The sequence below is a fragment of the Homarus americanus genome, unplaced genomic scaffold (assembly GCF_018991925.1).
Source record: "Homarus americanus isolate GMGI-L3 unplaced genomic scaffold, GMGI_Hamer_2.0 scaffold7626, whole genome shotgun sequence".
Taxonomy (NCBI): Eukaryota; Metazoa; Arthropoda; class Malacostraca; order Decapoda; family Nephropidae; genus Homarus; species Homarus americanus.
The window spans coordinates 18,622,480-18,636,297 of record NW_024718273.1 but is presented as its reverse complement, the minus strand read 5'-3'; the positions used below and the strand labels follow the sequence as shown (position 1 = coordinate 18,636,297).

At 44.0% G+C, this 13,818-nt stretch overlaps 1 protein-coding gene across 1 annotated transcript; it reads left to right on the top strand.

The window, feature by feature from the left end:
• Positions 1-130: 130 nt before the first annotated feature.
• Positions 131-12,159, top strand: LOC121859604 (CLIP domain-containing serine protease 14D-like). Its single transcript, XM_042356542.1, has 11 exons — positions 131-268; positions 549-585; positions 4,144-4,277; positions 4,905-5,011; positions 5,285-5,427; positions 7,036-7,204; positions 7,773-7,894; positions 8,580-8,753; positions 9,112-9,263; positions 9,724-9,874; positions 11,760-12,159. The coding sequence occupies exons 1-11, from the start codon at positions 131-133 to the stop codon at positions 11,810-11,812; spliced, it is 1,380 nt and encodes a 459-aa protein (XP_042212476.1). The 3' UTR covers positions 11,813-12,159.
• Positions 12,160-13,818: the final 1,659 nt, after the last annotated feature.

The window sequence follows — 13,818 nt, the reverse complement described above, 5'->3', positions numbered from 1 at the left end:
TTAAGTCGCAAACCGTTCGTTTCTAGACATAATAAGTTTATATAATCTTCCACAACAAGAGGGCGGCACGGCGCGGCAGGTGTAACTTAGAAGGTGAAAGTGGCACAGTAATGCGCCGATCACTACCGGCATGATAGGGGTAGTGCCTAGGTCAGGAGGCCAACTCGCTACAAAACTGCATCCCCACCAACAGTCATCATGGTTCTGTGCCTCACTAGTCTTACTCATCGTGGCTGTTGTCCTCTGTAGGAACACGTCTACAGCAGCTGTGAGCAACTTTGTTGTTGTTTATTAGTGGAGTTGGTTGATGTCGGTGTGTGAGATTTTGTTTGTGTTGGATGTATGAATGTCCTAAATATCTATTTTATTGATTTTTTTTTATTCATCTTGGTCATTCACGTCAGTGCATGGTAGAATACACACTAGTTCTTCATGAGTATAGAGGGTTCACCTTACATATACCCTGTAAATTGGATGATGATTAGGAAAGACACTGTTTATCAACTCGGAGTGTTCCAGTAATGTTGAACTCGTCTTCTCTTTCCCAGGTATCCCATAGATCTTCTTCACGCCGACATGCTGCCAGTGAGTGTTAAACATGTGCTTGATGTACAGTTTGGAGAAAAAAAAACCGCATAATGAATCGTTAAATTAAATACGGCATTTTTCGTGTCTCATTTTGAAAACTTAAATAAATGGAGCCATTATTACTAACCACTTTGTATTCCTTGTGATGATCGTATCGACATTCACTTTGCTTTAAAATTGCCCGTATTTATAAATATTAATCATTGCCAAGGATGGAAGGAAACTCTAATGTGGTTTTCTTGTATAATATATAAGTTATATGATAGACAGTCTGGTGCTGGAGATGCCGTGTGGTGGGGAGCTGCTCAGTAGAAGACGTTCGGTGAGTAGCGTGTTGAAGGAGGTAGATGTGCAGGAGCTTCGTTAGAGAAGATGTTGCCTGTTGCTGGCCTCCTGGTTGAATAAATGTTAACATCTAGGAGCTTGCTGGAGGAGGTGTTGCTTGTTCAGGAAAATGGGCAGAATGAGAGTTGGTTGGTGAGGAAGCTCAGAGAAGGACAGCTGGTGGGTCGCCATGCTCGCTGGCGGGAGCGAGGACCGCCAGGCAGGCGAGGAGGAGCGAAGGGCTGCCAGGCAGCGGCGGAGGAGGAGGTGTTGCTTGTTGTAGAAGAATGGTCAGAATGAATCTCAATGGAGAGACAGAGCTTATATACCCAGCAGCCGCTATGAGTCATGATGGGAAAACCCGAGAAGTCGCCGGTGAATAGTTTCGTTGCTAAGATACGGTAACATCTGGGGACAGCTCTCGCTTGGTTGCTAGGCAACGGCACGTTGGAATGTGATAGCAGGTGGTGGCGGTGCTATGCAGTTTGTAGGGGAGACGTCCACTACAATACTCCCCCTTCCCTCCAGGCGGTGTAGGAGACTTGTTGTCTGTAGAGTTGCTTAGCACATGTGAGGCAGACCGGGCGGTGCATGCCTCATGTGAGACAACGGCGATGGCGTGATGAGCCGATCGCTGAAATACAACTGTCTAGATACACACTATCTGTGGGAGAAGGGAGAAAAAGGGTGTGTGGAGGCGATGAATGTTGTGCTTCCCTCACGACAGGTACAGGGTCGTCAGATGCGCCTGCTGGGGTGTGTGTGGGCCTGGGTCAGGAGCAGGGGCTGCGTCAGCAGAAGCGGATTAGGGCTCGTGACAGCAGCTGGGTCCACGACAGCAGCAGGGTGCAGGACATTAGCAGGGAGTGCCTGAGGGAGAAAAGAGGGGGTGTGGAGGCGATGGATGTTGTGTGCTTCCCTCACGGCAGGTACTGAGTCGTCAGATGCGCCTGCTGGGGTGTGTGGGCCTGGGTCAGCGTCTGAGGCAGGACGGGTGTGGGTCGTAGGATGTGGTGCTTGGGGCAGGAAGAGGAGCCGGTGTCTGCTTGAAGACTGGGAGCGTGATCAGTGTCTCCTCCATCCTGTGTGAGTGCTAATCTCCGGGAGTCACCATTTGTAGGGGTATCGAGATATTAATGTTGTCTAGCACTCAGGATGGAAGAAAACTCTAATGTGGTTTTCTTGTATAATATATAAGTTATATGGAGACAGTCTGGTGCTGGAGATGCCGCGTGGTGGGGAGCTGCTCAGTAGAAGACGTTCGGTGAGTAGCTTGTTGAAGGAGGTAGATGTGCAGGAGCTTCGTTAGAGAAGATGTTGCCTGTTGCTGGCCTCCTGGTTGAATAAATTTTAACAGCTAGGAGCTTGCTGGAGGAGGTGTTGCTTGTTCAGGAAAATGGGCAGAATGAGAGTTGGTTGGTGAGGAAGCTCAGAGGACAGCTGGTGGGTCGCCATGCTCGCTGGCGGGAGCGAGGACCGCCAGGCAGGCGAGGAGAAGCGAGGGGCTGCCAGGCAGCGGCGGAGGAGGAGGTGTTGCTTGTTCAAGAAGAATGGTCAGAATGAATCTCAATGGAGAGACAGAGCTTATATACCCAGCAGCCGCTATGAGTCATGTTGGGAAAACCCGAGAAGTCGCCGGTCTTTTGGCTCGGTTGCTAGGATACGGCGGCATTGGAATGCGGATACGCTTGGTTGCTAGGGAAGACGGTAACAGGTGGTGGCGTGGCTACGCAGTTGTAAGCAGTTGTAGGAGAGACGTCCACTACACCACCATTTGCCAGCCTAGCCATTCAGGCCTGTCTGTCTTTTTGAACAAAGGGCCGTATTCTCAGTTGTTACACCACCCGATCGATCAGGGACCGGACACCATCGGGTGAGGTCGTTCAGAGACGCCACAGTCCTGGTGGATCGAGTTTGCTATCGGGATCTTTGAAACATTTCATCGGGAGAGGGTACCTACCTGATGAAGTCCCAATGAATATAAAACCTTTTTCACCCTCCCAATTTTGATATATCAAGATAGAATATACTAAAAATTGAGTTTGTTGGTAACAAACTTTTGTTTCCATATTCAAAGACTGTCAGTTATTTACAGGTGTAAAATATCCCCGACTGATCATGGGTAAACAACACCGCGCCGTGTTGTTGTCAGCTGACTCGCTGTTTGCCAATCGTTGGCTATCTCAGTGTGGCCAACACCCGGTGAAATATAACCTTCAATACAAACCTCACAATCGCCAGAGAATAATAACAACTTCTCTATACCATAGTTATCCTCTTAACACTTTTATGTTTGTTTGGTCAGCTGAGTTTGTTTAGTCTGGGTTATTTTTTTTGTGTGTGTTTGAGGAAAATACTATTGGAGTACTTATGCCTGGGTAACTGGCTCATCCAGCATATATGGAAATATTGGTAGCCTGTAGTGGATTTCTCCCCTACAAACGCTGTTTGTCACTGAGTAGCTGACCCCACCAATTCCCCAGTGTATGCCTCGTGGTCTAGGTCAACCAGCGCCGCCATACATCACAGATCGGGGGTCAACTACTAAGCCACGCCTACCCCCGCTATTTAAGACCTGACCTCGTGGTGACCTGTCTCTTTTCTACCTACACCAACCATCCAGCAACACCTCCTCCGCTTGCCTGGCCGTCCTCTCTCCCGCCGGCGAGCATGGCGACCCACAAGCTGTCCTTCTCTGAGCGTCCTCACCAACCAGCTCTCTCTACATCACGCTTGTAACCATGCTGCCTTCCCAGCACCAAGCTGCATTGTACATCCAATACAACATGTATACAGAGAGCACATTGTGAGTTTCCTTTCTCCATCCCATCCTGAGTGTGAACCAAACATCCTGAACCCCACAAGCCCTTCCCGGTACATCGCGATCCCGATTCATCGTATTGCTCAAAGCATGTTCTTGAATGACATCGCCCCCACACTAGCTTATGGTGCCCGATAGCCTGGCGCACCATCGGGCATGACTGAGAATATGACCTTTTTTTTTTGTATGACGACCATTGTTATGTGTTGGCCATTTCAGGTTTTTAGCAAAATTTCGGGTAAGATGAGTGTTATTCCGGCTTACGCTAATAAAAGTGTTCATACCTGCAGTAGTTTTAGAAAAGTTGTTTACCTATCTAAGTAGGTACATTGTAAAGTGTTGAAGACTTATCAATTATGACACAACCCCGACGAGTTTCTGTAAGTAACAAATTGTGACATGTGTAACAGGGGTGGCGGGGAGCCATGAGTGTCGTCAGCCGCTGGAGGAGGTGGTGGTGGGTGGCGGAACCTCCCTCATCCTCACCTCTCCGAACTTTCCCGCCGCCTACGACTACCGCACCAAGTGTGGCTGGACCATCAGGGTGAGTGTGGGCTGTAATTTTAAGTTTAATGACAAAATTACTATATGGGTATAAGAAAGACTTTGTGGTGGAGAGCTGAAGGTAACGTTGGCTGTTCTTAAAATGTGTTCAGTTAATTAACATCGGATTTAAATTATCTCTAATCTGTGGTTAGACTTGACTATATTGAAATATATTTATTAAAATTGAATTACCTGTAAAAAAATAGAGGGATTTTAAGTGTTTTCTGTGGATCAATATGGTTTAAGAAGGGGAAATACGGATGTAAAACAATGTATCACTTGTCTTAGGCCAGAGTTAACCTAGCGTACGAGTATTCCAACTCCCAGTATAATCTATCCTTATTTAACTCCTAACTTAACATAATCTATTCTTACTTAATTCTTAAGCTAACCTTTTAACTCCCAAGCTAGCCTAATTTGACACTGGTTAACTCCTAACATAACCTGATCTAACATTTTGGCCAACTCCTAACATAACCAAATCTATCCTTAGCTAACTCCAAGCCTAACCCAATCTAAACACATTAACTAAATCTAATTTAATATATAGCATCGTACACCGGGCATAAAATATTTTATTAAACACAAGACAACTGAGGCCACTTTCATGTTTCATCCTCACCAGCCGACGAGCAGGAATGTGGTGCTAGCCCTTAGCTGTGACACCTTCGTCCTGCAGGAGCCTAGTAGTTCTGGGGAGTGTTCCGACTTCCTGAAGGTGCAGGGCTTCAAGTGAGTACCTCGACTCACAGAACGTACCTAACTGATATTGATTTGATAATGATATTGAAACAGTTAGTTTAGTCAGAAAAATACTGGCTGACTTAAAGCTAAAAATTAATCCACAATGCCATCAATATCAAAATGAGACTGACGTTCATTATGCACATTACATTTGAGTCTAACTGTTCATTTAGCGCTATTTAAAGAACAAAAGTTTTACGAATCCTGGTGTGTGTTGATAGTACCGTAATAGTAACATTTATTTAATTTTCCACCCACCAGGTACTGTGGAAGCAACATCCCGCTCTCCATCACCACCACCAACATCACAAGGTTCAGAGTCACCTTCAAGACTAACGGTCAAAAAAATTTCAAAGGGTTTCACTGTACTGTCAGGACTTCAAACCCCAACACTGACCACTGCTGTAAGTAGCTGCTGATACGGCGGCCAACCAAAACATTAATATGCCACTGCTATGACGCAAACATTTGATTAATATTGTATCTTTAATTTCAAAATATGTACAGTCGGGGTTGAAAGTCTTGAACACTCAGCAATATCTGGCGTCTACTTCTGAGTTAAACATATATGATTGTGATATACTAATAACACTACTTGTCATCACATATTATGCCTGAACCACAAAATTAATAAAATTTTCCTTAATACCTAAGATCTTCGGGTACTTACATGCCAAATACTGTCAAGTGTTCAAGACTTTTGACCCCGACTGTACTGTCACCCAAAAAAGTTCTGTCGCAAACCATGAACCCCGAGATTCAGACTCGTGAACCCGAAGCAGTAGACACTGATACATTATTCTGTCCATAAATGCTTCGGATTCAAGAGTCTGAATCTCAGGGTTCATGGTTCGCGACAGGACTTTTTTGGGTGACTGTACATTCCTCCATACAAATGTTTGCCGATGACGCCAAGTTATTTCGGGAAATCAAGAACCAAGCGGACTGTGAAGAGCTGCAGAAGGATCTCTGTGGGCTCCAAGAATGGTCGAAGAAATGGCTGCTGAGATTCAATGTCACGAAGTGTAAGAGGATGCACCTGGGGCGTACCAACGGTAAGCAGGCGCATCATATGTCCCAACGGGATGAAGAAACTGCACTAGTTGAGACTGAAGGTGAGAAGGACCTAGGTGTGTATATTGACAACGAGCTGAAGTTCTCGGGCCATTGCGAGAAGAAGGTAAATCAGGCAAATAAATTATTGGGTCTTATAAGAAGGTCGTTCAGATATAATAGACGGTCCGTCCCTCGTAACGATCTTCAGGAGTGAAGTGCTTCCCCATCTGGAGTACTGTCATCCCGTCTGGTCCCCAAGATATGCTAGGGACTGTCAGTTGGTTGAAAATGTTCAAAGGAGGGCCACCAGACTGGTGCCTGCACTACGGCACCTCAGCTACCCTGAGAGATTGGAGCGCCTGAACTTGCCTAGCTTATACTGCAAACGGGCAAGGGGTGACCTAATTGAGGTGTATAGCATCTCAAGGGGCACTACTCAGTCGAGTGTCCTTACTTGGAGCTGGCGAACGCTCGCCCCACAAGGGGTTACAGCTCAAGATTGAAGAAGCCGCAAGTCCGGAAAACTGCGAGGGCAAACTTTTTCGGAGTTAGGGTTGTGAACTCTTGGAACAATCTACCAGAATGTGTTGTGACGGCACCGAGTGTGAGCTCTTTCAAGACAAGACTTGACCAACACTGGAGTGGATTCAGGTACATTCCGGAGCCGGTGCATGCCCAGTACTTGCCAACAGTGCGTAACAGAGACGTGACCGATCGCCCAAGCGGCTAACGAGACGATCAGTGGTGAAGAGGATAAAAGTAAAAAAAGAGTAATTAATACTTGCTCCACCATATGTTTTAACGCACAATTTCGAGCATAAAATAATCTATTTAGATTTCGAACATCCATTCCTACACAAATTAACAAACATGTCTTTTTGGTGTGTGATATCGATCATTTTAACCTTCAGAACCTATGAAAGTTTTTAATATTTCAACTGCAACGCCTCCCCCAGCGTGTGGTGTGAGGGGCCAAGCGAGGAGCTCCCCGACTCAGGAGAGGGTAGGACATTGGGAATTCCCGTGGCTGGCGGCGTTAGTGAAGGCCAAGACCTCCATCCCCTTCTGTGGCGCCTCCGTCATTAGCGAGAGATGGGTCCTCACCTCTGCTGCCTGTGCGGAAAGGTTGGTTGGTGGTAGATTAAAGTCCACGGACAAATATCCCACGTCCTTAATCAATCCTAGGCAATGCTACCCTATCCAACCTAACCTAACCTAGACAACCCTAAGCCAAACTACCGGGTAATCTATCTTAACTTAATCTAGGAAAACTTACTGTAAGTTGAACCTAACTTAAACGAAAGTAGCTGAACCTAGTCTAGTCCATAGAAGTTAAACTTAACCAGACCCATTTTAACATGTTGTCTGAACAGAGAACTGTTTATTGGAGGCGATGGTGGTTGAATGACATGATCAAACCAACAAAACCAAATGTGACCCAGCCTACCTCAACCTTACCTGCCTGAACACAGAGTCTGACTTATGGGAATTTCTTTAGGCAGGTTTGTTCGCTTACCGCTGGCATATATTTTTTTTTTTTGTAGAAAGAGAAATGATCTTAAAATAGCGTACTTTTAATGAAAGCGATATTCATTATTGTTATTCATCTTAAGGGTCTTAAGATAAAAACATATAAATACTGTAAATAGAAGTTGATTTTCTTATATTTAGCTTTCTCGTATCCCTGTTGTAGGGTCAAGTACAACAAATATAACTACGAAGTCATCGTTGGTGGGCACAACCTGAGCGTGACCGCGCCAGGGCAGACTGGACAGCCCATCAGGAAGGTCTTCATCCATCCTCGATACAACTCAGGTTTGTATGTGTAAATAAACTCCAGCTCTTTTGATAATCATGCCTATGTCAGTTACTTACTTACTAATAGCTATTTTAATCCGGAGATCATGAGACAGTGGCGGCCAGAGTCGTTAAAGGCAAGGCCACATTTAATGGTGGTGGGTGGAGGAGGTGCGTGCAGGCTGAGTAAAAGATGCCGGAGGTGCGGGGGGCATAAGTTGCGTGTGATCCCCGGGCTGATAATATACTGCACGTACTATGGTGCGGGTAGTGGGAAAATACCATAGGGGTGGGAGAGAACGCACAGTAACCTTGTGTCAATGATTTATCCGAGAATTACTTATGCAACGCCCACATTTCCTCTTATGCCGCCACTATCGTAGGGTAATAGAACGTTATTCTCATTAACTACTAGACCGTTCACTAGCTCATCTCCTTATCTACATTAATACACCCAGCTAACGTCCTCCCATCTACACATTACTTGCAGTTTATCGCGGTGTGTTGAGCAGTATCTAAAATCACAGTCAATTCAGTTTCAATTACCCTGTTTAAAAATATATTACAGTGCAAAATTTATGTATACGGTACAGTTGCAGTATAAGTCTTTGTGGTAAAAGTTATACAGAACTACAGTAGCGTCTCGGCTTAGTTATGCTGTGGATTTAAATTTATATGAATTGTCTGCCTAACACATTTCTAGGTGACGCCATCACTGACAACAACGTCGCTCTGGTGCAGCTTAAGGAGGTCATCGTCTTCAGAGGCAGCAGAATGGGCGTCGTGAAGGAAGGTCCTCTACCAGTGTGCCTCCCAGACCTCGATGCCCACACCAACCTCACCAGCTACAGGGCCATCCTCACGGGTTGGGGCACAGGTGAGTTTATGACGATGTTGATTTCATGATTATGGGATGTTTCGTCTAAAATAAATTAACCTTTGTCAATTTAACCCCAAACTTTTCCTTTCTGTACGTGTTGTGTTGTGATACAAGGCTTCTACTTAGAATTGTTTGGTTTCAATTATCAGTGATTCTTACGTTAACAATATCCCACAATTTATGATAACTAAATGCATTTAACTGGTTAATATAAGAGACGACATAGAGGTGGCACTGAAACTCGATGGTAACTATACAAAACGTACATTTTCAGGGCAAATATTATGTTAATTTTTTTGATAATCCTGTGGTGTTATTATACGTGTCTTGACAAAAGTGTTAAATGGTGTTCCAGGGGAGGAGACGACCGGTGTGGTGAGAAAGGTGGTGGTGAGGACCATGAATGGGAGCACATGCTTACAGCGTTACCAGGGACATAATGTGAGCATCAGTGACTCCTCCCTCTGCGCCGCCCCCGTCAGTGAAACCCACAGGGACTTTTACAAGGTGAGTTATATGGTTTAATTATTGTTAGATGATGTTAATTATTGTTAAATGATGCTAATTATTGTTAGATGATGTTAATTATTGTTAAATGGTGCTAATTATAGTCAGGTGGTGTTAAACCTGTTAGATGGCGCCAAGTATCGTTACCCCTCACTTTTATTTACCCTAAAACGTTATGATTTCAATTTAAGGATCAGTACAGTACCTCTAGGCTTCTGAACATGTTGATTCAGGTTCTGGGAATAAAAACCTAGTAATTTTGTAGTAAGTTCTGCTATATGTATTTCTAAATAGTTTTAGTTGACAAAATTTTCGTTTTGCTCACAATACCATCAATGTAACCCATTTTTATTTCTTTTTTGTTCACAGTACAGTACTAACAATAAATTTTTCTAGTTAATAATAGATTGTGCTGAAAATATCGCCTAGATAAGTTATGGAGATGTTAATTCACTTCCAGGCTGAGCTCGGCGGGCCTCTGGTGAGGGTGAGGGAGGAGGGTGGTGGAGAGGGCCGCTACCAGCAAATCGGGGTGGCCTCCTTCAGCGACGCTTCCAGCCGCTACCCTCACCAGGCACCAACACTGCCAGGGGTCTACACCAATCTTGCTCGTGAGTTATTTCTTCCCCAAGGCTTCATTAGGACGTTTTTGTTTTTTAAGTTCCCTTTCTATTATCTTTCTGTTAGTTTAGAGGTATGTATGTATGTATGTATGTATGTATGTATGTATGTATGTGTGTATGTATGTATGTATGTATGTATGTATGTATGTATGTATGTATGTATGTATGTATGTATGTATGTATGTATGTGTGTAATAATAATAATAATAATAAACGGTTTATTAATAGAGTTGCAGCCGGTGGCTGAAAATATACAAACTTACATGTGATTTAGACATAATGATATGCATTCAATACATTTACAGGGCTGTACAATATATAAATCAGGAGTTGTTTATTATTCTAACAATAGATGGGATATTGCTATTCTTATAACTATCGGTGCGGGCTCTTATGGGCTGAATTTTGTTGTAGTGGCGGACTGTGCGAGGTGGGCTGGGGACTGCCTGTCGCAGTAGGTGGCGATGAAGAGGATGGTGCAGTAGTCCACTGCCAATTCTTTCCAGTGCTTGGTGGTGGAGGTCACTGAGGGATGACATTTCCAGGGTGGAGAGAGCGTTGTTGTAGCCAGAGTAGTCTGTGCTGAGCATGATTCTGCAGGCCCTTTTCTGTACTTTCTCTAGCTGACGTTGTTGGGTAGAGTTGAGAGAAGACGACCAGGCTGGTGACGCTTACGTTAATTTGGGGAGAATAAAGGCGTTGTAGATGGTCCTCAGCTCTGGCGTGGGTGTCCCAAGTGACCTAAGTCGTCGTAGCATGTAGAGTCGGTAGGAGGCCGCCTTGATTGTGTTGTTTACATGGGCCTTCCAGTTCAGTTTGTGGTCTATGGTAACATCCAGGAGTTAGTAGACTGCACTAACTGGAGAGGATGGGCACCCATTGTGACTGCTGGAGCTTGCACTGGAGTGGTGGCGGTATTGATGTGCATGACTACGGTTTTGGTGTAGTTGATGGTGACCTTGATCTCCATAGTCCATGCCTGTAGCCTGTCCAGGGTGCCTTGTAGCGATGAGTAGTCCGGTGCGGTGTTGTCCACTGTAACCCCAACAGTGCAGTCATCCACGAACTTCCACCTGTGAGGAGTGTCCGATAGAGCGTCGTTCGTCAGAATCAGGAAGCACAGTGGTCCCATCTTGGTCCCCTGGGGAACACTGCAGGTGAGGTGTTGGAATGTGGAGACAGAACCCTGATACCTCACTGCCTGACGATGCTCACTCAGGAAATCAGTGAGCCATGAGACCAGGTTGGTGGGCAGCCCTAGTGCAATGGCCTTGTTGATAACAGTACAGTGATCAACAAGGTCAAAAGCCTTCCTGAAGTCAACAAGGGCAACGGCCAGTGATGTCTTACGTTTCTATAGGTTTTTGTGCAGGAAATCCAGGAAACTAACTAAGCAGTGTGATGTTGAGGAGATCCTCATATTGCCAAATTGCAGTGGATCAATTGACTGATAAATACTAGCAAATGCCCACTCAAAAACAAAGTGTGTGTGTGTGTGTGTGTGTGTGTGTGTGTGTGTGTGTGTGTGTGTGTGTGTGTGTGTGTGTGTGTGTGTGTGTGTGTGTGTGTGTGTGTGTGTGTGTGTGTGTGTGTGTGTGTGTCTGTCTGTCTGTCTGTCTGTCTGTCTGTCTGTCTGTCTGTCTATTTGTCTGTCTGTCTGTCTCCACAAAGGTTTTTCTCAACGAATTAATCGGCTTAGCCAAAGGCCTCGCCACTGACACACTGTACAGTATATACCTTTCAGTCTATAAACACAATTACTCGTGTGACGTAACTAGCTCTAAGTTAAAGTTGTTATTAAGATGGCTATTAGGTCTGTTTTAATATTTGTAAGTTAAGAGTTGTTGTTGTTAAGAGTGACTTGCATCCTCAGCTTACCTCCGCTGGATTACAAACACTGTTGGTCTAGACAACACCTGCCAGTAGATGATCTCTCTCACCTCCCAACGGGCGAGTGTTCGACACGTTAAGGCTCCGACCAACGAGTGTCCTACACGATGCGTCATAGCCCATCCGACCAGCATCGATGCGTGAAAATCCTGTCCTACCAAACAGCTGATTTTTTCCCTTACTGACAGAGAAACATTCCAGAAGTACAATTTTCTTCTCGAATTCAGAGGATTGTTCTTGATGTTTCATATAACGTGAAATAAGGCGATGTGTTTTCCTTTTTTTCACATAAATGTTAATTTTGAGAGATATTGTATAAAAAATGGGAAATTATTCAACACCAAGCGAGTGAGTGAGGGTGAGTATTAAGTGAGTGAGGGAGAGTAGGGAGTTAGTAAGGGAGAGATGAGAGGAGTGAGTGAGGGAGAGGTGATAGTAGGTTAGAGAGAGAGTGAGGGAGAGGAGGAAGTGAGTTAGTGAGTGGGGGGGGGGGTGAAGGAAGCTCGGGAGAGGTGAGGGGAAAGTGAGAGTTAAGGAAGGTACTGTGAGGTGAGAGGGGAGTGGGGGAAATGAGAGGGTGAGAAGTGAGAGGGAGGAAACAAGAACCCCTTCCAGCTTACTTTCCTCCGGTCAAGTGAAGATCTTTCTAAGTGTTGATATTAAGTATTATTTATAAGTAGAGACGAGTTAATATTAAGTACTAAGGTAAATAAGTAATGTACTGTAGTTATATAATGTCTATTGGTTGTAAGTATTAAGTAACTAAGTATCCCTGTATTAGCATAACTAGTAACACTGTAAAGTATAAGTATTGAGAAGTTACTCATTGTGCTACAGCTACTAATGTAGTAAAAAAAATTAAGTGTTAAGTAGATTAATTTTTACCTCATGTAATCTGTCTTCTAACTTAGTAAAATCTAAGTATTAAGTGATATAAGTATTATCTGTTGTTTATTTTAATCCAATAAACATGTGTATTATTATTTAGTATTTTCAAGTAATATACAATGAAGTATTTCTACTAACCCTGGTAAATTTTAAGTGTTTAAGTAATTTAAGTAATGAATGTTGTTCTGTTACAACTAAACCAATAAAATCTAAATACAAGATATTATTTAAATATTGCCTACTTTACTGTTTCTCTTGACCCAGGAAATATAAGTGTCTGGAGACGTTAAATGTGCCTCGTGTGTTTCACCTAAAATGAGTGCCGGGACTGGGATGGCCTAGGAGCTGTCAACCAGGCCAAGGAAGAGGTCAGGCAGTTGAAGAGAGCCGTGAGTGCCAGTCCACACATCTAAGAACCAAACAGACTGTGAAGAGCTATAGAAACTCGGCTGTATCACTTTTGACTAAACCCCATTTGGGTTGTGGCAGTCTACTGTAGGTTGCCCCACCTGCTATCCATTCAACGTGCGGCAAGAGTGTGATGTTACGTATCTGCAGAAACATTCACGGCGCTTTTTTCAAAGACTAAGGCTGCTGCTGTATATGTGTCTCCTGATTCATTCTTCTGAACGCACACTCCTCGCTGCCTGGCGCCTTTTGCCTGTGGCGTCCGCGCCAGCGGTGTCTTGGTTTCACCAAAACTTCATTCTGCCCATTTTCTAAGCACTTAGCGTCCTAGCTGTTAACATTTATTCAACCAGGAGGCCAGCAACAGGCAACGTCTTCTAGCTCCCTCTATCTTCAAACCGCATCAAACGTCTCTGAGGCTCCTACCATGTAAATATACCAGTTGTACTAAGAGGTGATGTTATAGAATGATATGGTTTTCCAAGGTTAATCCATTGAACAGCTGGGAATAGAAGTAAGAGGAAAATATAATAAAGAAATACTGACATTGAAAGACATATAGAAGAAGTAGAAAAGAAAGATAAAAAATATTGAAGGAAATAAATAAAAACATTGAAAGAAATACTCAGAAAATAACTTAGAAAAGAATTAGCAAGTAGATCAGAAAATACAAGATAATATAACTTAAGAAAATTAAATACAGTTAAATAATTTACAGTAACAGAAAGGAAATGGAAATTAATAAT

What these genes read in the sequence shown, in the direction of transcription:
- LOC121859604 (XM_042356542.1), top strand. Translation starts at nt 131, where the DNA reads ATGATAGGGGTAGTGCCTAGGTCAGGAGGCCAACTCGCTACAAAACTG. An exon ending in CTGAAGGTGCAGGGCTTCAA is followed by an intron (nt 5,012 to 5,284) that starts GTGAGTACCTCG and finishes TCCACCCACCAG; the next exon opens with GTACTGTGGAAGCAACATCC. An exon ending in TCTGCTGCCTGTGCGGAAAG is followed by an intron (nt 7,205 to 7,772) that starts GTTGGTTGGTGG and finishes TCCCTGTTGTAG; the next exon opens with GGTCAAGTACAACAAATATA.